We start from the raw sequence: 26,899 nt of genomic DNA on the forward strand, positions 1-26,899 counted from the left end.
GCTTCAAATAAATATAAGCAGGAAAGTTAAAAGAATTGTTATACAGTTTCAAAAACATGTGAACAAAATGAAATTAAGTAGTGGCTGAAAATTTAAAGTTCTGTTATTAAAAGCTTTAAAATTTACTTTGCAATTTCTCCAGCTTTTTTTTCTAAGTAAGGTGAATTCTGAACCATTATTTTTCAAAATCTTATATTTGCAACTTCTTATTCTGGTCCATGTTATTTGTAGTAACTGGCAATTGTAGAAGTTAAAAATATTATAAAATAAACCTTAAGCTTTCAAAAAATGAACACTGTGCACAAAAATTTCATAATTTAAACCACTTTATCATGGCAACTAAGCTACTCCTAATAAGATAGCTCTGTACTTCTGCCACTTGCTAAATCACTATCTACACATTGTAAGAAGTGAATTAATTGGAGATGGTAAATAAATACAAGCGTTTTAATAAAATGACTGGTCTATAATGTTAACACACTGGCTAAGAATAAATCTCACTTGGAGATTTAGAACATAAACTAAAGAGACTGTTCCATTTTTATGTAATATGAAAAATAGGCCCTTACAACCTATGCTCATCAAAGTCCTAATATAACTACTTCTTTGCTCTAAAGCTTTAATCATTTTGATTGATTATTGTTTAATTGGACGTGAGTAAAACTAAATGAGGAAAAAATGTACCTTAGGGACACATTTTTGTTTGTTTCTTACTTATTAAAACCATTTATTTTATATTCTTTTATATTTCAATACAGATAAAATTATATATAAATACATATGTGTGTATACATATTGTGTGTATGTGTAAAATGAACTCTCCTAGAATTTGACAAAGTAATGAACATTTTAAGAAAGGAGATCTTAATAAAGTGTAGAGTTCAAGTCCTGAAAAAGGTGTTTTGTAAGAGTTAGAATAATTGACATCACCTCCTTTCATACACTTGGACATTTTCAGCTATCAGACTGTTATGCAATAAATCCTCAGGTAGTCCTGAACCCTAAATAATACGAACTAGTTACATAAGAACCAAGACATATGCAATATATATGTATTTATTCCATATGTTATCATAATGTATATTCAATAGATTTGCTGACTAGCTATAATATAAAATATATTATTCTGGGAATACAAAATATATAAAGCATAGCTTGTTAGATGCAATGATGTAACTAATTGCTGAGGAAGATATAAACACATGCACATATATGTATATATGTGTATATGTGTGTGCATGTGTGTATGAAATAACAGTATTTTATATTCTATGTGAATTCCATTTGTATGGGCACGGTTATCCAAGTTAAGCACAAATACCATATTCTTTTCATACTTTTAAGAAATAGCTGTAAAAGTTAAAATGTTTATCATTTAAAAAATATAAATGAACTTATTTACAAAACAGAAACAGACTCACAAACGTAGAAAACAAACTTATGGTTACCAGCATGGGGAAGGGGATAGGAAGGGATAAATTGGGAGTTCGAGATTTGCAGATACTAACTACCATACGTAAAACAGATAAACAACAAGTTTATACTATATAGCACAGAGAACTATATTCAACATCTTGTAATGACCTATGGTGAAAAAGAATATGAAAACAAATATATGCATTTTCCTATATGACTGAAGTATTGTGCTGTATACCAGAAATTGACACATTGTAAACTGACTTTATTTCAATAAAAGTATATTTAAAAAATTAAAAAATATATTACCAGGATTCCTGCATGACTAGTTTTACAGAAATAAGCCTTAAGTAGACACAAGCTGGATCTGCTAACAAGGATTATATGCCTGGAAAATGAATGTTTGACACACTCAGAAATATTCTGGAGTTGTTACCAGTTATTTGTACCTGGCAAATGCTCAGACACATAACCAGATTCTTCAGAAGAGCTGGGAATACATGAAAAGGAGTTTCTTGAAAGACATGATGGCATCCTCACCTAAACTGGCAAGACTGCTGGCATCCAGCCGCCTTCCTGGATAGTCCAGGGAAACGTGCCTCTGAGAGGAAGTGCTGTTAGATTACACCCTCTGCTTTTCAAAGTCATCTTGCGATGCAGACCTTTTTACCTACACTGAATGAGCTAGGCTTTGCCTATGTCTGCTGGTGCCATTCAGTCAATTATATCCCTGTGACACTAGAGACAACTGTGCCAGTATTTATCTTCATCCTCTATTATAAGATTGAATTTTAAAATCTTGTGCTGAACTTAATATTATCTATAAAACTTACTAAGAGGCAAAAAAAAAAAAAAAGGGGGGGGGGAGTTTAGCTCATCAACAGAATCCTGGAGGTTAGTATATTCTATGGAGATTAGAGACCCTGGTTCTTGAAACTTTAATTCAAAATTCCCTAGAGCCAGTGGGTTCCACAGATTTTTCTTTGTATCACAGCTTTCCTAGAGAGGTGTGAGCAGAGTGAAAACGAATCGCCCTAATAGCTGTAGGCACACTGACGCTTCATGCGTAACTCCAGAGGAGGCGAACAGTCCTCTGATTACCAAGAATGAAGTGCTCCAAATTGTATCAACTTCCTCTGTGGTTACTTGAGGGTATCTCTTATTTTTTGGAGAACTGAGGAGAGGTTCTTTAGGTAATTTTTTTTTTCTTTTTGAAACCTGTTTTCATGTGACTACCCTGCCCATGAGCTTACTGTCATGAGTAAAAAGGCCACTGAGGAACAAGCATATTGAACTGTGGGATGGAACTTGCCATCTAGAAAGCTGCACTCTTCGAAGAAAAAAAAAAATACTAATCAGCTGGTTATCAGCCAAAACATCTGACAAATGTAAGTGTGCATATTTATTGGGCAAACAGCCTACTGAAATCTGAGTTTCTAAAGGGACAGGGAACTTTTAAGCAGCACCCAGAACCCTGCTCCTCCTACCAACTCACACTCCTCATACATAAATGCATTTGTTGTTATCAGTCCCAAACATAATCCTCTCATACCTAATTGTTCTTTCAAATTTAAAGTCAGATAAGTCAATCTGCCAACGTCCTTAAGTCTGATATAAAAATAGACATTTTTGAACTAATTTCCATTTTCCAATTTCTGACTTAACAGAAAAACCACAGAAAGGAAACATCATTGTTTACTGAAGTGTATAGTTTCATCCATTTCATTCATTTTCTTAAAGGCTTTGCCACTATGTATTTAACAAATAATACATCAAAATTTACAGCAGCACTCTGGAGTTTGAACAGATTGTGTTTAGTTTGCTGCTTCTCTTCAACAATATCTATTCCACCTGCTCTCCAAAATACCAGGGCATTATCCTCTAATCACCCGACACTAGTGATATTGTTAAACTTAACTTCATGAATTTAGGTATTTTTGATGCTAAAAGCAAATACAAAGCTCCCGATGTCTGCATTGTTTTGTTAGAACTGTAACAGTGATTTCAATGAAAATAGTTAAAAATCTATCATATTCAATTTTCATAATTAAACAATTTCATATTAAGAAAGTAAAGAAAAAAACCCAGCACCTAATATCTGCCTGAGTTATCTCAGTATCACTAGATAATAACGTAATCTACTCTTACCACTTCAGATAAGCAAACATACCATTGCAATGATTAGGTCTCTACAATTTGAGCAAAAGGATGCCTTTAAATAGATGGGTAATTTGGGCAAAGGGCACATAATTGCTGAAGTAGAAACATAAACTGAAGCAAAAGAGTTTTATAATCTGAATTACCAGTTACTTCCTGTCTCCATTTTGTTTCACTGCACATGGCCAGTTTTTAACCATTAGGCTTGTCAATTCTTTGGCATGAACCAACAACATAGCACCATCATAATCATCACACACACACACACACTGATTCTTTTCTATCAGTGTGTATTAGCTCAAGTACTATGCAGATTGAGGGAAATTATAGTTTAAATTAGGTAGCAGTAATGTAGAAATACTGTCTCCTAATCCAATTCCCCAAATCACCTCATTTTCTTCCCTTGTCCCCCCAACAGAAATACATAGAAAAAAAATTTACTCACACTGCACGATGAGCTGCACCAAGGCTTCTCTTGGTTTCACATTAAATCCGTTGTACTGGCTGGTCTGACATCTGTACATTCCTGACATTTCCCTAGATACATTCACAATCCTCAGTGTTCCATCATAACTCTCCATTTGCATTGACCCATCAGGCATTGCAACTTCTTTATCCGCTCTAGACCAAAGGATGATGGGTTTAGGTTTTCCAGTTACTTGACACTGCAGTTCTATTGTGTCTCCTTCTCTGGTGACCAAAGGTGATTTTTCCTGTGGAACAGTCAGATTGGGTGGAACTTGAAATGGGAAAAAGAAAATTTTTCAAGGTTAGTATAAACTGGTAAAACATATTCAAACACAGAAAATCATAAGGAAACAATTTCTGCTGGTTGAAGAAGTGTGACAATTCAGATGACAAAAATTATAGAGACCCTGAGAATAAATAGAACATAAACTCAAAGTGATTATGAATTGTTTTCATAGAACTTTCTTAAATGAGGTCTTCAAACATTTGCAAAATAAATAAGGCATTAAATTGAACCGTGAATGATGGGCATAAGAACGATCTACTCAGTGACTTATTATCAGCTGTTAACTGGGTCTTTAACGTCTGCATTTCACAGAAGAGTGATCCTACTTGTTGAAGTAGGATTTAGCTTTTTGGTCTTCTGCTTCCTATGCTGTTATCTCTCACTCAAGGATACTATAAGAAAGGGATAAGACACATTATAGACTTAGCAGGTAGAGTAAATGCAAGTAGTAGGAAAGGGAAAAAGAACCTTTGATATAAAATCAGAAGTTCTGACTTTGGAAACTGTGGCCAAATTGCTAGGGTTTAGGATTTGTTCTCTCCCTAGAGCAAATGAAATGGAACAACTGACTACAATGCCACACTCTGACAATCTACTATATTCTTCTCTTTTGGACTTCTAATATTTTTTGACACTGGAATTTTATGTAATTTCACTTTAAGACATTTTGAGATCATTGTAAATAAATTCTCATGATATTGCTATTTCTGTAAAAATAATTTTAAGTGAGTTTTCAAAGTTATATTTTAATAATGTAAGAATTTAATTTTCTCAAGTAAAGCTAATTTCTGATTTGACTGAAGATATTTATGAGAAAATTAGGTTGATTTTATGGGAACTTACTTTACTATGCTGGAATATATTTATGTTAGGGTTTGAATTCAAAAGCATCTATGTAATAGAACATCTATCAAAAAAGCATGAGCTAAATTAGATGGCAGAATAAGAAAAAAACAGAAATATATGAATAATTCTATCTTTGTAATAAATGTCACACGCTCCCCCCTTTGGAAATAATATTGCACATGGACGAAAAAGTAAAGTTTTATTCTCCCTTCTATCGTTTCTGTGCTCCAGTGCCCAGGAACAAAAATAAACATAATTAATTTTTAAATTATTTTTCAACTAATGTTGAAATGTTGTTTCTCTTATTTCGCATAGAGAAAACTAAATTCCAGTACAAAATATATGAAAATTATCTTTCTATTTAAGAATGTTCATGTCTATTTTTTCATTTAATTCCTTCATTTACTTCTAATTAAAAAAACAAGTTAAATAATACATAGCATCCTAGAAATTAAGACAATATGAAGCATTAAACACTACCTTCTTGAAGTAGATTTACATTCTGGGAACTGGCATTAACAAAAACTATTTTAAAATTGCTGCATTTAAAAAAAATCTGTATGTTAAGCAATTTACTCTTGTAAACATAAACAACTAAATGATTTAGTTAAGTAATTTGTTCTTTTTGAAGTGAACCACCAGGGAATGATGCAATTCTAAGCATCATCTTATAACAATAGGATCAGAAACAAGCTACAATATTTATTAATCCTCCATGAGAAAGAACACAGAGTAACGGCAGTAATCTCAGCATTCAACATTAATTATGCTACTATTGTGTGCCAGACATAGTTAGGGATTTTACATTTCCATTAATCCCCATAACAATCCTAGGATCAAATATTTAATACTAAAATTTAACAAATGAGAACACTGAGAATAAGAGAGGATAAATACTCTGATTTGAACAGAATTCAAACTGAGGCCAATTTATAGCAGGTGGTTAATGGAGAGCTTTGACCCCTGAAGCAGGCTCCAGCCAACTATGGTGTCTGGAATGAATAACTGGAGGTAGCACTGGACTCCTCTCCTCTTGTTCATGATCACTCTGCCCCTATGGACAAACTAGACCAGTTTCCCCTGCCCATCTCTTGGACACTGCCTCAGAGACAATTAAAAAGAGTCAAGGTAGAAATGTGAGGGGTAAATAATACATACATTGCAAATTACCTTATCTATCTATCATATATCTTAAATATCTATGTCAACCTATATCAGAATAATTCCCTTATAGAAGCCAAAACTGCTTATAAGATATGCCAATTCAAATAAATATCCAAATTATGATAAATTTATATAACATAAGTGAAAAGAAAATATTTATTAAAAGATTATTTAATAGAATGCTTTGGTTTGAAATCTTTCGTCCTCATCTCTACGTAAACAAACCACATGACTTGGCCAAGCTTAAACATTCTGAGTATTAATTTCTTCATTTTTGAAACTAAGAATTTGTACTTTACGAGCTTCAAGGTTATTAATATTTTGACTATAAAGTTAAAGATAGAAGTGGTCTAATAAAAGTATTTGTTTTCTGACTTAATAAGATGAATATTCAAAAATCTTATTATATTACCACAGTCTAGCAAAAATAGATCCTTGACTAGCTATATTTTTAAAGTTTATAATGTAAATAGTTCAAAAACTCCCTTGTAAATGTACGTTGAATTCATTTGTTTAGATAAACCTTTCTCCCTATGTAATCAAAATTATAGAAATGTAAACCTGTTTTAGTCTAGGCAAGTTAAAATCGATTTTTTAAAAAAGAAATTAGCCCAATTTTTGAAAGCTTTAAAACTTGTCAGGGTTTTTATAGACTTCTCTCTCTACATTAAAATTTCCATTCTCTATAACTCTCTTAATTGTTATTAATTTTTTTTTTCTGTTGGGATATCTTGTTTGTCATTATGAATATCTCTCTGTTTTGTACGTTCATAATACAAATTGTAACTTTAACCCAAGGCTCCTCCAAGTCTGTGACTGCAGCCTACTTCTATTTTCCAAAAGTCTTGCAAATCCCCAAATCTAAGCACTGTTTATTTCTTGACTTAGCTGACAGGTAATTATCAACACACTTAATCTGCTGATTAGGAATCACAGACTGTTCTTTGTACCATGACCTCTGACTCATCACTTCCAATCAGCTGCTTTGGTCTGTCTATCAAAAATATTTCTCATATTTGCTTATTTCTTTTCATGGCTACAGGTGGATTTCTTAGTACAGAACATCATTGTGTCTTCTTGTGACAGTGTCCTAAGCAATCTCTTGGTCACCAGTCTAATTCTTCAAGGTCTGCTTCCTTGTCATATTCTTTACCATCATAAATACAGTTATGTTCATGTCACTATGAAAACCACAATCTTTATTAAAAGTGGTCATCATAATACTGCTTTAATAAAAAAATGAAAATAGCCTGATAGATTTATTAAAAAATTACAGTGAAAAATGAATACCCAGTAGATTATGATGCAGCCTTTTAAAATGATGATGAAATAGACCTATTTGCTGATAAAGATATTTATATTTAATAAAGATATTTATTTAAGCAAGAAAAGCATGCTAGTGCGTAGTATGAATAGCTATAAGTACTAATAATAAGTGAGTAAAACATGTTATTGAGCAGTATGCACAATACCACATCTTTATAAAAAAAGGCATATGCCAATAAATGACAACAGAGAGCTTCTTACAGGGGAGAATATACATGATTCATCTTTATACTTGCATCATCCCACACTCTATTTTGCACAAAATAGGAACTCAGTAAAAATGTTTATACAAATATAAAAATTAAGACAGTCAGGCAGTTGGGCACTGATTTAGGGAAAGAACAAGACTTACATGGGAAAAAAGTAGCAGAAAAGGAAGCCCAGAAGGAAATATACCAAAGCATTAACAGTGGTTCTCTCTGTGTGGGATTATTGGTAAATTCTAATTTATTTGTGTATTCTCCTTCATTTTCACTCTTCTACAATATGTGCAGTGCATATTAGCATATTACAGGCTCCAGGAAGCCCAGAGAAACTTAAAATGTTAATGCAACCTATTTTCCAAAGCTCATTTTATGAAAATTCAACTTTTTTAATAACAACAAGTGTATCACTCTGGACATGGTGCTCTAGACAATGTCGTAGAAATGCTCCTCTAGAGTCACTCACGCCTATAACACTCATTCACTTACAGTTGCACTGACTAGTGGACCTCTGTGCCCTTGCACAAGCAGTTCTTTTCTATGCTCAGCAAGTCTGGCCCTTGTTGTCTTCCAGCAACTCCGGCAGCTCCACGTGTTAAAATTGAATTCAAATGTTACCACATATGTGATAACTTTGCCTACCCATGGGCTGAGTTGGTTGCTCACTCTTCTTGACATGTTATGTTGTTTACCCAGTTAACCTGTACTCGTGGCTTTGCCCTGTATTTCCCCAAGTCTAAATCCCTGACCACACAGCTCCCTGAAGGCACAGAGTGTCCTACTCTACCTCTAAAGCCTGGTGCCCTGCTTTCCTGCTTGGCACCGACCAGGAAGTCATGAAGTAATTGAGGATGGCAGAGAGGGAGAGAGGGCAAGAAGGGTAAGAAAGTAAAAAGATAAAAAGCTATGAATATAATTGAAATAAACATAATATATAAAAATCATAAACATTTTAAAACAAGAGTAATAAATAACAATAGAATGTTAATTCTACAATTAGTAACACATACAAGTAGCACAATCTGCTATAAACTCTATTGTTAGCATAGATTTCAGATAGAGCAGATCTTGAGATGTGTGGAGGTATGTGAGAGTTAAGAGAGTCATAAAAGGACTCATGGTTTTCTTTTTCTTTCTCCTTTCACTTAAGAATTGGATAGATAAGTTGTAAATTAAACAAAAAAGCCAATCTGACTAGATGCCATTTAATATTGTCATGTTTTTATTCCCTTTCTCTAAACAATTAAATTATTTTTTCTTAAAATATGAAGTTTCACAACAAAAACATCAAATTAAGTAGGAAAATTAGAAATGTCTGCACTTATGGTATCTATACATAATGTACTTGCCAGAGAAAAGTCATAAAGATAATGAAAACTCAAAGATACATTTTCTGATATACATTCTATATGTTGCCTTTACTTTGATTTTTATCTGAAATGCTGCTGTCGGAGTTGCCATAATCAGAGAATCTTAAAAAAACATGACATGGCATCTAAGCCTCTCATTCCAAAAATAAATAGACAAGTAATTTGAACAAACTGGTTTTCTGTCAACTCTTCCACTGTATCACAGTCTATAAAATAAAGCAAGTATAGAAAATAAAAAGAAGTTTTCATTTTTTCACTGGGAAGAAACTGAGGAAATTTAATTTTTGTTTTTTAACTCAGAAAATGACTAGCTTATTTTCCTTACTCAGAAGAATACGGGGTAAGGTTAGTTTCTCAACTATGAGAAAATATCATGCTGTTTGAAACAAAGACATCAAAATATCATTATTATGGACTTATTGTTTTAAAATATGTAAATATGTATAGTGTACTTTAATAGTAGATATTGACACAAAAGATAGATTTCTTTTAATATAAAACTTATAGTAAACTAAGCAGTAAACAGAATTGTGTCCAAAGAGACAATCAGACTCATGTTTTCAAGAATCCTAAAATATGTACGGCATTAAGTTAATTATATTTGAATTTCGGGAAGAAGTAGTTTACATATGTATGTCCTAAAGTAGAATGTATAATATATATTTAAAACATAAGTAAGATCTCAAGAATATTGTGTGTTTATGAAAGTGACCCCTAGAGATCAGAATTCAAGGATTCTCATGCTGACTAAATCTATATAAACACATGTTAAAAAAGTTAAGACTCAAGTAAATGTGGGTGGGGAGGGCTATGTGGGGACTCTATTTTCTGCTCAATTCTGCTGTAAACCTGAAACTGCTCTAAAAAAATAAAGTCTATTAAAAAAAAAGTAAATAATAAATTTGTAATTTATCTAATCCAAATGAGCCAAATTTTTGTATTTTTTTAACCTTCAAAAACAACAGATGAGGTAAAAAATTAACTGTAGACTTGATGTGAGTTTCATCCTTAGTGATCTACTGATTGAAACTCCAAAGTTAGCAACATCCTTATTTCAGACCACAATATTTTAAAGATTCCCTATCACTTGAGTGCTTTCTCAGTATCTGAGTCAGCAGTTCTCAAATTTTTTTTTTTTTTTTGCCAGCAAGCTCTGTAAGCATAAGACATGCACATGGATATAGTCAGATTTTGAGGTTTTGAGAAATCACAACATTTAACTTTACATGGAGGTAAAGAACTGAATAGTTTGCCACTGCAACAGGTATCAGTGGCACATCAGTAATGACTTCTCATAATGGACTGTGAGGTAAGTAAAACAAGCTACCGGTTTAGTGAAATTGTCAGCATCTTGTTGTAACTGTAATCAATTCTCTTCCACTCAAGAAAGTATGTTTAATGTAAGTGAGAATAATATCATTACTGCAATTTATATTTAAAAACCTCCATACACTAATAGTGTAAATACTCTAATCACCATACACCTCATAGCTGATTTGATGAGTACATGCAATTTATATTTAAAAACCTCCATACACTAATAGTGTAAATACTCTAATCACCATACACCTCATAGCTGATTTGATGAGTACACTGCTAAGATTTAGAGTAATTGCCTTAATACATGAACCTTATAAGAATAAGTGCCCATTGGGAAATACTCATATGATGATATAAGGCAAATTTGAGAATTCCCTTCAACTTAAAAATAATTCCAATCCAAATCTCTAAAATACTTTTTAAACTAATAAGCTAAGCTTGACCCATTTTCTTAATAATTATGTGTCAAAATACATAGTAAAATGTGTTTGAAAGATATTCAAGGTGACAAAAGAAATCCAACATGCTAAAGACTATTTATTTATTAATGGACTTGTTCATATATCTTCCTTTTTGAGACCATAATTGTTTGATGAAAGACAGCAACACTCTACAGCTCATTACTCATGAAAGGAATAAAGGTTGTCAATGGATACTCCCTGTTTTGTAAAAACATAGAGATAATATGATCACTTATATGATATGCAGCACAAAGAGTATTTTTGCAGTTGTTGTTTTAAAATATGCAGAACTTCCCTGAACTGTAGGTTAATATAATATCATAATATGCTGCATTGCTGCTCTTCCTTTGGAATTGTCTTCCCCCTTAAAAATGAATTACTAAAATCTAATTGATGAATGGCTCTTTCTCCTCCTGAAAAAATTTACCTTTTCTGAATTAATCTTTCTTAAAAATCCTATCATTCTACCATTCACATAGCTTCAGTAGCTCCCCATTTTCTAGAACAGCTCTAAATCTCACTGCTTGTTTTCTGTCTTACCTGCCAACCCTTAGTAAGCCATAGGGCTTCTGTAAAAAGCTCTCTATTCAACTTAGACAAGTCTTTTGATCTGTTTAACACTTGGCTCATTCCCTACTCCTTGCCTTCCCTCTTTCTCTTCAGGAATGACTTCCCCATTACAATACCCATTCAATAATGTCCCATTCTTCTAAGGTCCAATTTAGGTTTCCTGTTCTCTTAAGTCCTTCCTGATTTCTGTATCTTTTATCCATCCTCCATGTCTCTGAATTACAGTGTGTGATTTATTCTATTTATGTCACGACAAAAGGTCCACTCTCTTACGTATGTAGCTAAAACAGTTTGAGGTCAGTACCAGGTTTTATGTATTTCCTCAGTAGCTCCCACATCATGTGACATTTTAAAGTATTTTAGAGGTACTTAACGAATTCTTGATTGATTGATGGAGCACCAATCAAGGTTACTAGGCAACCAAAGTAAGAAAACTACTGATGAATAATCACCTCTTGATTATTCAAGGCTTAATTATAAAGTATATGAATTTAAAGATGATTTTTCAGGCATGAACTCTATTTCTAATTTAAAAAAACACACAAGAAACAATAGGTTTTTATAAAGTGAACACATACTGGTTACAGTAATGATACAGGCAGGTAAAATATTGGAAGCATCTGGAAGTCTCGAGTAATTTGTCCGTGCTATGGCTTTCCTCTATTATCAATAAAGAAAAGGCTAGTTGGCTCTATAACAGAATGTCCTTTTGGACCTATATTCTAACACTTGTACTCCTTATAGTCTTGTGGGTAAATCATATATGAAACAGGCACATATTTTTAAATATGTCATCATACCGTATAGTAAGCCCACTGTTTTTGTCCATGATATAAATAAGTATAAATTTATCTCTAATCGCACTCTGTTAAATAAAATGCTCTTTTTTGCACTGCACACTTGTTTTTACTGACTCACCTATAATAAATCAGGAGATGTTAATAAAACAGGACTGACAATGTTTTACAAATTTAGTAACAGAGTGGGAAGAAAGCATGTATTAAAAATAAACATGAGGTTAAAATACCACAGCATTTGCATTTGGAAATTCTAAGGGGAAATGTGCACGCACACACACACACACACACACACACACACAATGCTTTTTTTATAAAGAGTTACAGAAAATCTTATTACAATAGTATTGTGACTTATGTGAAACATATGGGGAGAGGCAGGGTTGCGAGGGGTAGCAGCTCTGGAGGGCTCAGTATTGGAAGATGGGGGGCATGCAGTGTCATTCAATCAGGAAAACAGGTCTGGCAGGCACAGCAGTGGCTGTTCCAACTGCCCTCTCCCAGCAGGTGTTGCTATGGCACAAGAATAGTCTCTGAGGGATTCAGGGGAACACAAAGTGTAAGATGAGAGAGCAACACAGAAAATCGTTCTCGGAGTGGCATTCATATTTTCCCTGTTCCACAAGCTCCAAGGCCAGTTGCAAATAAACACAGGTCTATTCTTGCAGCCTCATAAACAGATACGTGCCTGGGACCTGAAGCCACGATTGCTTACAGAGCCTTTGCTGACGTTTAATTTTCAAGTATCTTGAATTGTCACGATTTTCACATAATTTGGTTTTCTAACTTGAGCTTATGAGAAAATATTTTCTAGAATCATTAAAATAAATCTGCATTAACAAGAAAGTTCTCTACTAACATTTTTGGGAAAAGATACAAAAGCATACCCTTTCCCCTGTTCAATCTCCCTTTGCTGATTTATTGGATGTGTTTCTCATGCACTGAAATAGAGAGATGAATGGTGGTCACTGACTAAATATGTAAGTCTCACATGTGAAAACTTGTTTTCTTTGAGACAACTTAAACAAACAAACAGAACCAAGATACTTCTGCTTGCTAGTGACTCAAATTATGTTAACATTTTAGCAAGCTAGCAATCTGGACTAGACTGAAAAAATTGGAAGAAACATGAACTGCAAAAGAAGTGCTTTTTTCCCTTTAATAAGAAAGCGGATGTTATAGTAGTCAAAACATCAAATAAAGTGCCAAGATCTTTAATTACTAAGCTGTGACTAGATCATTTGATGAAAAGATAATCAATCTATAATCATTTCTGGGAAACAGGGGACCAATTCCTGAACTTAACTCTCTACTGATGATCAAATTCCATTTCATGTTTGGTAAGTTTTGCGTTGTTGTTGTTTTTTTTTTTTTTGAATAATGCAGAGTAAAGCTGGAAAACTATAGTTATTTGAGTATAAGCAATTGATTAAGAATGTCAACTTTAAAACTTGGATACCATATTCTAAATATGTATTATACAGAGGAAAAGCAACAAGCTGGAGAAAGTCCTATAGCTTAAAAGTTAGCTCAGAAATTCCCCAATGTCTGCAATTCTGATATTCCAAAACACATTTGTGTTCTTGCATACTCACTCTTAAAAATGGTGCCATGACTTATCCAAATACATTTAAATGTGCATATAAATTCACTATCCCTGAAATTAACATTTTGGGAGTAACAAAAGCAGGAATGCATATATGAAAACTTACAACCTACGCTGGAGCTATTACCAATTCATTTTAACACATATTTCTGAGCCCCTCAAATACGTAAATACGTTTAAGAGTGGGGGCAAGAGAGAAGACAGGCCATTCACTACTTACAAAAATTACATTATGCACTATGGAAACTGATAAACAGGGAGGATTCTTAGTAACTGATAACTACTCATAATCATTTTAGAATCAGAAGGTCTTTTTAAATTGACATGGAGCATTTGGAAGAGTTACACGTTTACAAATTTAGAAATCTGAGTTGCACTCAGGGCCTAACCACGTACTAGCTGTGCGATCTTGGGTTGTCTTAGTCTGTTTTCTCATCAGCAAATAAAGCTGATGAAAAGGAGGATTTAATGAGAATTTAAACGTAAAATGGCATAATGCATATTAGAGTGCCCTCTGAAGTGTAAAAGTACTTTAACTCGTGTAATATACTTGTAAAGAGCAAGGCTCAGGTCTGGCAGCTGAGATTCAGATCTTAGCTCCACCATCCACTAGCTGCAGAACCTTGGGAAGTTTATCTAACTGGTTATCTCTCAGGTTACTCGAAGTGAAGTGAGGTACATAACAGTACCTACTTCATATTTTTTTTAAGAATTAAACAATATAATATACATAAAGTCTTGAGCACAAAGTCTAGCATAAAGTAAACCCTCAGGATATGTCAGTTATTACATTTTCTCCTCAATGCTTTTTTTGGGGTGGTATCGATGACTCATTGTTCTGCATATATTTCTGTATTGAGAGCAAAGATTTTGTTTTAGTCACACCTATGATATCTCAAGTACTGAATGTGGAAACACATAGGGTCAACAAAATATTTTATAAATAATATACAGATATTTGCATATATATAAATACATCTCATTGTCAGCTGTCTTGGTGATATGTATGCATTTCAGATGAGAACACTATTTGATGAAGATAACCTTTTGAAAAGAATAGGAATGAACTTTCTTAATCTGAATAGTCAGAGGCATGCCCCAAAGCCATCCAAGGAAAGAAGGTTGCAGATTTCTGCCATTAGACATAATCTGATCTGTGTGTTTGGATACTGTCATACAATGACACATAATACAGATATCCTAGCTCTCATTCTGTTTCTATGAAGTAATGAGATTTGGACACTGCTAAGTACATCTACTCCTTCCTTATGAGGATGACAAAATGTCAGTGCTGTCCATTTTCACAAAGGTGAGGGTATTACCATGAAAGCCAGGGCCCAGTTAGTAAAAAAGGAGCTGTTTGATCATGTTAATTATGTGATTGCTTTCCTGTGGATAAAGGAATTCTAAATTAAAAGGAGGAAAAGCTATAAACTATATATCAAATATGCTTAACAGAAGCACAGCAAAAGAAAGATGCTTTAAAGAAAGCCACAATTTATTTTATTTTCTGGAGCAACTGTTGCTCACAGTGGTAAACTCTTCAGTGCCGAATGGCTAGAAAAATCAATTTGCTTCTATAATAAAAAGGCCATTTGTCTACCTGTAGAATCCATGTGACACTGTTTGGCTTTTTATAAATGATCACTCTGAACAATGCCTGTGGTTTACAAATTCCCTAATTACGCTACTGATTGTATGCCACTGAATATGCCTTATCCTGTGGAAATAGACACCACTGCTATTTTAATAAACATTTTTACAAAAAAATGAAGCTGGCTCTTTCATGCTTTGTCAAGAGCAAAATGAAACAACCAGTGAACACAATGTTCCATCAGCAGATCAGGACCGCATGTTCTTTAGAGCAAATGAGGTTTAATTAAGAGATTCATTAGAAGATAACTGGTCGATTAAAAAAACTGGAGGAGGGTTTTCTTATAACACATGGAGACTTTATTAACAAATATTCCACAAATGCATGATTGCATTTTATGATCCATTCTGCCAGTCTGCAGAAGCATTGAATGCTACGATAAAAATATGAGCCTAATTTTAAAATCACATTAAAACTTGTATAACGTCATTGATCAGAAAGATACATAATTCATTCTGAGCTAATAAGTGTGTGGATAGAGTTTAGCACTATTTTATTAATATGGTTTTACATTGCACTGTATTCCTAAGCAAGGGTATTTCTGTTTAAATGTCAACTAAATATATTTTGTTTACAAGTATTATTTAGACAGTCTTAGTAAAAGTGGACTACTTATGTTTCATTTATACTGGACTATTAAGTCACACTAAATGCTTTTCAGATGCAGAAGCTTGAACTGCTTGTCATTTTATTTCTACCTCACATATTTAAATTACCAATATATTTCATATTGAGCATAGAACATTTTTTAAAGTGCAATGATATGCTTCTCATTTCATATCCTTATAATCTCGTCATCATTACTGATAGAACATTCCTAAAATTGGGGAAATTCTGACCTATTTACCTGACTTGTTTATGTATTCAAGAGGAGTCTGGTGTCTTAGGTCTTCCCTTCCACTGCAAACCACTGTCTTGTCCCCTTTACTAAAGCTTTCAGTTCTAAGCCTAAGCTGTCTCTTAGGCTGACTTTCACCCAACAGGACTACCCAAGCTCCAATTCTTTCATCAAAAAGGTAAGAAGGCAGATACAGTATGATTTGAGGTTTCTGAGATGAATTTAGTTATCAAAAATACATTTCTCGCAGTTTATCTCTGGAGCTTGAAATCGCATTACTTGTGCTTATTCCGCTGAGAGGCTGTATGTTTTATATAAAGAATCCAGGTTCTGCAGTCAGAACTGACCTATGTTCAACACTGTGAAATGCTTCAGCACACGGTAATGCTTTGTTTCTTAAACTGGGTGTAGTTATTTATGTGTATACACTGTCTAACTTTCATACTTACAATTCATGCATTTTTCTGTGTTCTTGTTATGCTGCTATTAAGTTTTTTAAAAAATATACTTCACCATAGACAATGTAATCTATACTTGTGTGCTGTAAGTTTTAATGTATATTCTAGTAGTACTGTTAATAGGTAAATCACGCCACTCTGGAGTACATACCCCAGATGTGGTCAAGTAGCATTTTAAAGACACAAACTCTGGGTCCACGCTTCTCAGGAAGCTAAGACAAGTATCATCATGTTGAGTTGTACTACAGGATTTTTAATCTAGCATAATGTTGAAAGTGGTCTTCTTTAACAAAATGAATACTGCTCAAGGTATACGCCTAGGATAGAATGGGGAAAGACCTCACCCGATTTTAATGAGTGGGATGTGAGATGGGCAGATGGGACCGGACATCGTAATGCTCACTGAAGTGGTGTTCTTGGAGTAGGGGAGAATGTTGTGCCCCATCATCGACATAACACATGGTTACATGATCCAGTGAGAATGTTATCTGAATCCCTCAGAATATTTTAATGCCTGTCTACAGTGAACTTTTCACTCAATGCCCTTGTCAAAGGGAATAACTGAATATCAGAATCCCCTGAGATAGTAAAAGAAAATATCCATTTAATGTAAGATGCTGCATACTCTTATACTGAATTTGGAATCTGAGATTGTAAACTTAAAGCAGGATGTGGCTGTAGGAAGTGAACAAGTACCTAAGCTTCGAGGCCCCATTTCCCCTTCAATAAAATGAAAGATGGGGTAATCTATAAATAGCCTCAGTATTTAAAAACTATGTCAGTAACAGACATTTAGAAATATTATTTTAAAATTGTTTTACAAAATAGGTCTCTGGGGACCTGCACCAACAATCTTTTATTTTTATTTATAAATAGGTATTCTGAATTCATAAATATCCCAAAATTGTGCCACACCAATTCCAATTGGAAAGATATCATAAATTTATTTAATCTTTTTTTGTAATCTGATATCCTACAATGAAGGATAAAAAATTAAGACTGAAAATTAACGAGATCTTTTTATATTAAAATGTATTCATTCGTAAGCAGATATTGGGGGGAAGTTTTTTTGCATTCATGGTAGTTCTAACTTCTATTTTGGAGCTTTTAAAAGAAATAGCTTTGATTTAAAGCCATTCCAAACTGTAAAATGAAACCTAGACACAACAAACAAATTGAATCACTATAATAATTATTCTTTCTAATGCCAGAGATGTAGGATTCTAGATCTGTTGCTATCTCATAGAGTAAAATGGTGATCAAACTGTTAGTCTATGCATCTAGTCCCCATGGAAACTTCTGTTTATTTCAGTTGATAATGGAAGCTTGGTAGTGTCATCTATGGACATAAAAATCTTAAGTTTTATCGTAATTACATTAATAGTGAATCTATCGCCAATTCCCATGCCTCTATCTTCTCCTCTAGTCAAACGATCCAGAGTGAGCCTCGGTATTGTAGCTTTAAATAATATGCCCTGATTTAATTCCATTCTCAACTATAAATTTGATGGAGACATTTATTCATCAGTTAACGAATATAATTTTCATAATTCTTTCTTTAATGCTAGTAAATTATTGCTAGTTATTATAATTTTAAGCACAAATTATGGAATTAACTAAAGATGTTCAGTCCTCATTGGATTAGAAGAATATATATTCAATTATTTAAAATTCAAATAGTTTCCATGTCCCCATTGCTTGCATTTAGAAAAGTATGAAGGGTATAAGGAATCATAAATTGAGTATTCTTTCATATTTCTCTTTGATTTGCTCTTATCTTAATGCAATCTGGAAATTACAAAAAATGTTTAATTTTGTCAAGTGAAGGAAATCCTCAACACATGACACAATGTGTGTAAATAGACAACAGCTAATTAATCACTGTTAAACTATAACGTGTAGAACCTTTGTTCTGATATGTGGGGAAAAGGTGTTGGATATTTTAAGATAATAACTGGAGGAAAATTGTAAATCTGATGTCATATGGATAGATTCCACTTTATGTGAGAAAATTCTAATATAAAAACATGGTTAATGTTTATTGAACTATCACAGAAAATATAGAATTAATTTAATGCAGCCAGTCTTTACATTTATGCTCTCCCCCAAAATAAGCAGTAGAAATATTGATATAATTTATGCTTCTCAGAACAATTTATAACTTCCTGATAAGGAAGGCCAACGAAAATGTTTCAAATATTTCTTCTCACTTCTTTAAACAATCTCATTGAAAAGAGAATTAGTACAATCATTACTGTCTGTAAAATCTCTCTCTCATTCTCTGTCTCCTTATCACCATCCCTCCCTCCTTCAATTCTCAATCTTTCACTAGAAGAAAAATGAGTGCTCGCTTCCACTATCAAAATCCATGCATCACTATTAAAGTGCCTGAGACAAATATTCTCTTTCACATGACACTTCATGCTGTTGAAAATGTACCGAAGGCCCTAAAGATGCTGCAAATACAGGAAGTTTTCCACTGGATATTCCCCTCTTCCACACAAGCGGAGGAGCTTTTTCCTTGATTTCCTTTGACCGCTCTTCTTTTTTTAATTTTCTTCATGGTTTCTTCTTCGTCTCCCTTGCCGTTGGATGTTTTTTTATCTTTGCTTCATATTCTCTTGTTGAATATAAGCTCATCCACTTCATGCAACTGCTTGTGAAGTCTATGCTTACTTCTGAACTTTCTCAGTTATCAAACCCTGGTTTCTAAATGGCCACCAGAAACAAAAGCATGTCTTAGCAACTCTTCAGGTACAGCTAATCCCAAATCAATGTGGCCTTGCAAACCTCTCCTAAAAATCCCTCACTCAGAATTTGGCATTCCCATATTCTGAACAACCGAAGTATAGTATTTCGGAATCACAGAAGCATAACATACTTTGGAAAGGATGGAAGAACTCATCCAAACAAATAGTTTTCGATTACATGTGTTTAACACTGTGCGCATATGTGTACGTTTGCAAACTTGAGTCAGAACCTTTGTCCAAATATAATCTTAGAAGTCCTATATATAAAAGAGATCTATGTTTTGCTCAATTTGAATTTGGAAGGGGAGGAAAAAAGGGTCAAATTATCAGCTGCTTACTTCCCTTCCCCCTGTAGTTCAGTAGCCCTTGAGATCAGTTTTTAAAACTCTCTAGTTAGCATCGGAACACCATTTGGAAATCAGTTACTCAGCTGATCCCTTTATCCTACAGATGGAAAGCTTTGAGGTTCAGCCAGACCAAAGGTCATAATGCTTTTAAGTGTAAATTTGGGCCCGGACCCAAGTCCAGGGCTCTGCACTACAGTGAGCTGTCTGATGTCAGTCAGGCACACTCAAATTGACTTGAGAGCATTGGTCACTGACTTCACTGCCCATTAACAAGGTTGTGAGTGTTCTTCAGCACCTCATCTGATTCCTATCAATCTCTTCAGCTGAATAAATAGTGCCCTCCCCCATACTACACACACATTCCAACTGGCAGACTCTTTTATTTTCTTATGCTCCTTTTTCTCCCCCATTCTATGTCCTCAAACTCTTTCTTAAAAGTATTCTAAAGGTGTGGTGGAGGGAAAAGGAATCTAAGATGCAAAGAAGTTAACTGACATCCCAGATGTAGTTCACAAGTGAGTTTCGTGCTTTTTCTATGAGCTAAGCTTTCATATTATTTCATTTCTCACCTGACACATCCACAAGTAATGAGTATCTCCACTGCCTTAATTTATTTCCTAACAAAAATTATCTGCCTTCTCGCTCACATCATCTCTAAATGAGTTACTGAATACCTCCTAACAATGCAAAGGTAGTCTACACTGTTGGAGTAACAGAGGAAAAGTTTTCTTTCCCCAGCTAACTGATTGTGAAGCTTCTGGAATGTCTCCTGAAACACTCCTTTATTTCTCCACCATTCTTCCTCTAAAGGTCTCTTTTTGGAACTCGGCAGATTCATCCAATAAATAGCGCCCCCACCACCAACCAAACACCAATCTTACCCCTTGATAAAATTCTATGATCATTCTTGATCATGTGAAGGACATCTAATTACATTCATTTCCTTCTAAGATCCAGGGCCATATACTCGTCCTCCTTAACCTGTCTCAGATGTCAGCTGCTCTGTGGAGCTCTTCCTGACTGGACTCAATCATTTCATCCTGAATGCCCCTATCTCACTCTGACAGTTTATAAAGCAAATACTAGACTCTATCTGTTAATACAAAATTTTAAGTGTATGGGATATAATATTCGTTGTGAATAGGCTCCTATACATTTTTATTTCTCCCTATAGCCCTTTCCTATAGTGGTTGTTGGGCTGAAGGTATACTACATTTCACGAATTAATGTCAGAATTGTGGATGACAGCTCGACTTAATTTCTCTCTGCCCTGTTACCACAGTTGGCATTATTCTTACTTACATTGCCAGTTAACCTTGCCTCTCAAAGTTAAATTTCCAACTGCAATCTCCCTCCACCAAGAACGGATTATTTGACTGAGAACTTGTGAAAGAAAGGTCAGATATACCAAATGGAAAGAAAACTATACCAATGACTTAAGCTGTAAATACTGTGTTCATCTCTTGCGGTGGGTTTCCTATCTTCATGAAGAAAACTTCAGAAGTTTCAGCAAGTTTCTTTAAACTGCTCTCATTTGATCTCTCTCATTTTCATACTTTTATTTTATGTATTTTTCAGTCATTTCTCTCATAGGTCATTTAGCACATTCTAATATGGCACGTGGTAAGCCAGAATTCTGGAGGTATCTTTACTCTAAAAATATTCAAGCACGAATTTTTGACTGTTTTAATTCTTGATATCAAAAGGGAACCAGACTTCAGCTCCAAACACTGCAATCTTCATCAATACTACCTGAAGCTAAACAGTAACGACAATAATAATATAAACAATAATATTTGATGTGGACAACTGACATTTCTCAAACTTACTTTGGGGTGAGTATAACCATCTTTAGAAAATTTTGGTACTTTTAAAATTATTTTAAACACACAACCTGAATAAAAACCTGTACCACTTATTCAAATACAGATTCCAGACAAGTCCCCCAACCACTGCCAACACCCCGAGATTATTGTGTTTACAGGTCTCCTACGTAGAAAACCTGCATCAGCTACAGAACAACACAAGACTAATATAAATGAGCACAAGAAATAATTCCAAATTATTAATACATTTTTATATAAAACACATTTAATTTAATTAAAACCTATTTTCTAATAGGGATGTTAAGTATAAAATATTCTACTCGGTAAATTTTTATATACCTAAATATGAATTTTATAACCGTGCCTATCATGTAGGCTGACGATGCCATTCTTTACTGAAAAAGTATAAATGATAGAAATTAGGTATCTCTGTGAGTATGCTACAGCCTAATATTTCCTAAGGAATATTCTGTGTACATGGTCAGTAAAAACAGTATTTTGCAGTTCAATGTCTCTCTGAGAAGTTCACCAAGCACAATAGCAATTTAAGGATCTAAGAACCACAGTACAGATACCTGCTAGCCAGGTTTAGTTCCAGTCCCAATGCTATAGGTTAAGAGCCATTTTCAGTGTCTATGAAAAGAAAAGTGGGAAAAGCTTAGGAAGAGAGAATTCAATGCCTTTTAGGGGGATAGCTTCCCTACTGATGCCCTGCTCAAAACACTATGCTTCTTCCTGGCCCTTATCAGGGACAGGTACAATATGCCTTCTAATAAACACAAGAATCATCTGAGAGACAGGAACCTTCAATGCCTAAACTGTAAATTCAATCAGTATGAAGCCAGTCCTGCCTAAGGCCAGTGTAAAAAGTAGCCAGTCTTTCATTCAGAAAAGAGGAAACTGACCCCATAACCAGGACTCTAAAGTTCAGAGTATATCTCATTTTTTTACAGTTGTGCTTTTTTATTGCTTCTTCAACCATTCAAAATTTAAATATATGTATATAGAAACAGAGATAAAAGATAGATAAAAGAGTTCACAAACGGAATAGAGACATAAAATCTTGTATGGTAATAATGAGACTTGAGCAACTGCAAAGGAATCTCAGGAATTCTTACAGCATGATTCTAGAACTTGGATACCCTAGCCGAGAATGAGCCATTTAACAAGGCACCCAGTAAAAAAACAGTTGACCCTTGAACCATGTGGGTTTGAATTGCATGGATTTTCAATAAACACATACTGTAGTACTTACTACATGGTCCTCAGTTGGTTGAATCTGAGGATGTGGAATCTCAGATATGAAGAAACCTCAGATATGGAGGTCTCCCATTACAAAATTACACTTGGATTTTCCACTGCTCAGAGGTCAGTGCCTCTAGCCTCACGTTGTTCAAAGGTCAACTGTATATACATAAATGAGACATAAGGAAAAACTGAGACTTTAGAAAATATATTAATGTTTGCATAGACAACAGTTACATGTGGGTTTAACTTAATTTCTTAATAAGTTCATAGAGTTCAGCTTTGTTATGATTTTATTTCTTAATTAACAAGATTTCAGAAGTCTAGGTTAGAGGTCAGCACACTATGGCCTGTGGGAAAAATTTGGCCCACCATTTGTTTTTGTAAATAAAGTTTTATTGGAACAGAGCAGTGCCCATTCATTTTACTGTCTGTAGTAGCTTTCCTACTATAATAGTAGAGTAGAATATTTGCAACAGAAACCATACAGCTTGAAAAGCTGAAAACATTTACTATCAGACTCTTTACAGAAAAAGATTGCTGCCCTCTGTTCTCTGTAATTAATTTGGAGGTCATGGGCTGAACCTCACAATTTTGGAGTCAAGAAAGAAAATGATTTTTTTTGTGTCTAGTAACTCAGGAACCCATTATATAACTTTTGACTACATGGAAGCTTCCTATGATTAAATCATTGTCAGGTCTTACATATGTCAGTCTAACTTATGACCTCCTCCTACATAAAATGGCCATGACTCACTATATTCATTCCATAAAACTTCAGTTTTAATCAGCAGGATTTCATGGGTTTCTACTCCTCCCCCTTGACTTGAAAAGGGCAAAGAAGCAAATCCAATTAGAGACTTAATCATTTTTCTTTTGCTCTCATGCTAATTAACTATTCTTATTAGTTGTGTACCATACTCCTGTATTATCAAGAAGTTTCATTTCACAAATGTGAATACTTGTTCAGACACTTAACTGTCATAATTATAATAACTACATCAGATAGTTAGCGGCAAAGCCAGTATTTCAAGGTAATTTTCTAAATTCACCACCTCCTCTGTGCACCTATGTTTACGTTGCTGCCTCTGGTTTAATCCTTTAAACCTCATTCCATTTTCTGCTAAATAAAATGCTCCTATACTCAAACAGGGAAGGAAAAATATCAACAAATTTGTACTGAGTCTTCTGCTATATCTGCCCACCAGATGTCTCATCACGGAATTCCACAGATCACCAGGCTCACTGTTTATATTTTCTAGGCATGATGCAGATGCTTCTGAGTTTACTGTACACCTACAAGTTTTCAAGTCATGCAAAGGAATATATGCAAGCTAACGAGCACCAAAGGATTTTACGCAGAACAATACTGGAGGAAGCAATGGAATATTTTTCTGCAAGCCCTCTGAAAATTAAAAATATACTGTAACAGTTATACTTGTGTAAATGAATAATAAACAAGTAACAATATTTAAGGGTTGATTTTAACTGTTGCCAAAAATTTAGGCTAAAATATACATGCATTTGCCAGCAAGTATGTGAAGAATTTTCATTCATAAGATTTAATTGTACCAATTAAAATTTCAGTATATTTAATTTTTTAGTTGATAACTTACAACAATCGCTATAATGTTTTTTTTAAGTTACCTTCAGTCTAGCCATATAAAATGTAGCTTCATTAATGGTAATAATAAAATTGAAATAAACCAATAAATCCTGCTTATATTAATATCAGTCAATATTGATTCTACAGTAAAAGCAAGAAATAAAGTATCACATAGTATTTCTGGGACATTCTTCATCCTGTATGTTTTGCCAAATGTACCCTACCTTCACTGTCACTATCATAATGGCTCTTCTATCAATATTTCACTCAAAGGTCATTTTTTCTGTAGAATTTTCTTGTGCCCACATTGACAAAAGCATTCACAATTCTTACAGAAGGCTGATCAAACTTTAAGTACAGCATCCATCTCACTATATACTGTGCCTAACTTCTAAGTCATCTGAGAACTAAGTAACTGGACAACCTAGACTGAAAGCTCCCTAAGGGTGAGGTCCATTGCCTGTCACCATGTGACACAGAGTCAGACACAGAGCAACAACACAGTAAAAGAACTTCCAAGAAACATGAATTTTAAAATGACAGAACAACAAAAATCTCACAATAAAGCAATTTGCAGTTTTATAGAATCAGGAGGAAAAAATATTTCTAATGCCGAATTAATGTGAAAAGAAGACAATCTATTAATACATATATCATAGTTTTCATTATTCAATCAGACGCATGAGGCAAACTCCAAAATACATGCAGCCTCTCTTCAAAGTTTTTTTTTAAATCAAATTGTCTTTTACATATATTAATAATTCTATAAACTAAGATTTACCTTCCTGAGATATTTTATATTTCAATTTTAAAGCCCTCACAAACATATCCAGAGATGTAGTTCTGTCATTGAAAGAGAAGTTTTCCAACTTAATTAAGTCTCATGTATGTCTCTTAAAGGACAGTAACAACTACGATTCAATGTAAGATTCTGTATGAAAAACACAAGGCTCATTTTTTTTAAGTTTAAAATAGTCCCCTAAATTTGCTTACATTTAGCATACAGAAAATGTTTACCCCATAAGAAAACCACTGACCACTTGGTCAATTCTAAATTCCCAAACTAACTAGCAAAACTCAGAGTCTAAAAGAGCCCCACACATTTACTTATGTCTTAACAGTGGTTTCCTTCTCTTTGATTTCACTCACCCAATCTGTGGGAATTTCCTCTGAATCCCACCTATCTGGTTCACAGAATTAATATAGGTCAAGATTTTCCACCATGCTTTAGCTTGTTCAAACTCTATCCCTGGTAATATCTCTAAATTTCATATCAAAGAACTTGTTTAAGTGTAGCTTCTACTGTGCAGGGATAAAAATAATTTTTATTGATACCAATTGAATCACACAATCTCAGATCTACAGGTCTTTATGCTACATTCTGGTATTCCACTCTGCTGTAAGCAAAATAAAACATCAAATCCAGTTTCAGCATGACAACAGAATATGTAATCTCCTTTAGTGACTTATCCTTTGGGTTAAACATCACCTTCTGCAGGTCTCTCTATCAAAATACAGCCCCCTGTGCCAGCCAGTCCCACAAGCATGCCCTATGTAGCACTCTTAAAAGGGGCCCACACTCAGTTTAATGATCTGATACTGCCATTAGGAAATTTTTATTAAGTACTGAACAAGGGACATATGTTAAAAATTTTTCTCTCAATACCACAAATTATAGAGCCAGTTCTGCCCCTGAGAGTAATAACACATCCATTAAAACACAGTATAAATTGGTCTATTGAATGACTTTTCTTAAAGTCAGTAGGGAATTACAAGATTGGGCAGAGAGACACCAAATACCTATTTTGCAGAGATAATAATAGGAGGGGGAAAAAAAACCTAAAAGGAAAGCTATATGTACAAATTAGCTCACTTAAAAAAAATTAATAGTTGTTTATTGAGTGTCTTCTTAGTGTCATGTGTTGTTTCAGATGTTAAGATTAAAAACAATGAACAATACAGACAAGGTCCAGACTTCATGGATCGTCCACTTTAGGGAGGAGACAGACAATAACCAGGTCTGTCTGTGGTGGGTCAGAAAAGGGGAGTGTATTGGAAGAGGATTTAATACATCTCCTTTGTCTCAAGCACTGTAACCTCTGGTAACCAACGGTGGCAGTGATTTAAAAATGAGACATTTCTTATTTTCTGCTTTTCTAATCATCTTTTGACATTTTCCTTTAAA

The 26,899-nt window shown here is 34.0% G+C and overlaps 1 protein-coding gene across 2 annotated transcripts in view; it reads right to left on the minus strand.

The window, feature by feature from the left end:
• MDGA2 (MAM domain containing glycosylphosphatidylinositol anchor 2) overlaps window positions 1-26,899 on the minus strand; it is a 690,959-nt gene that overhangs the window by 153,759 nt on the left and 510,301 nt on the right. For both annotated transcript variants that reach the window (XM_006189475.3, XM_014563340.2), the window contains one exon: window positions 4,019-4,312. In XM_006189475.3, coding sequence (XP_006189537.2) covers window positions 4,019-4,312 — 294 coding nt within the window. The remainder of the gene's footprint in view (window positions 1-4,018; window positions 4,313-26,899) is intronic.

This window comes from Camelus ferus, chromosome 6 (genome assembly GCF_009834535.1).
Source record: "Camelus ferus isolate YT-003-E chromosome 6, BCGSAC_Cfer_1.0, whole genome shotgun sequence".
NCBI lineage: Eukaryota > Metazoa > Chordata > Mammalia > Artiodactyla > Camelidae > Camelus > Camelus ferus.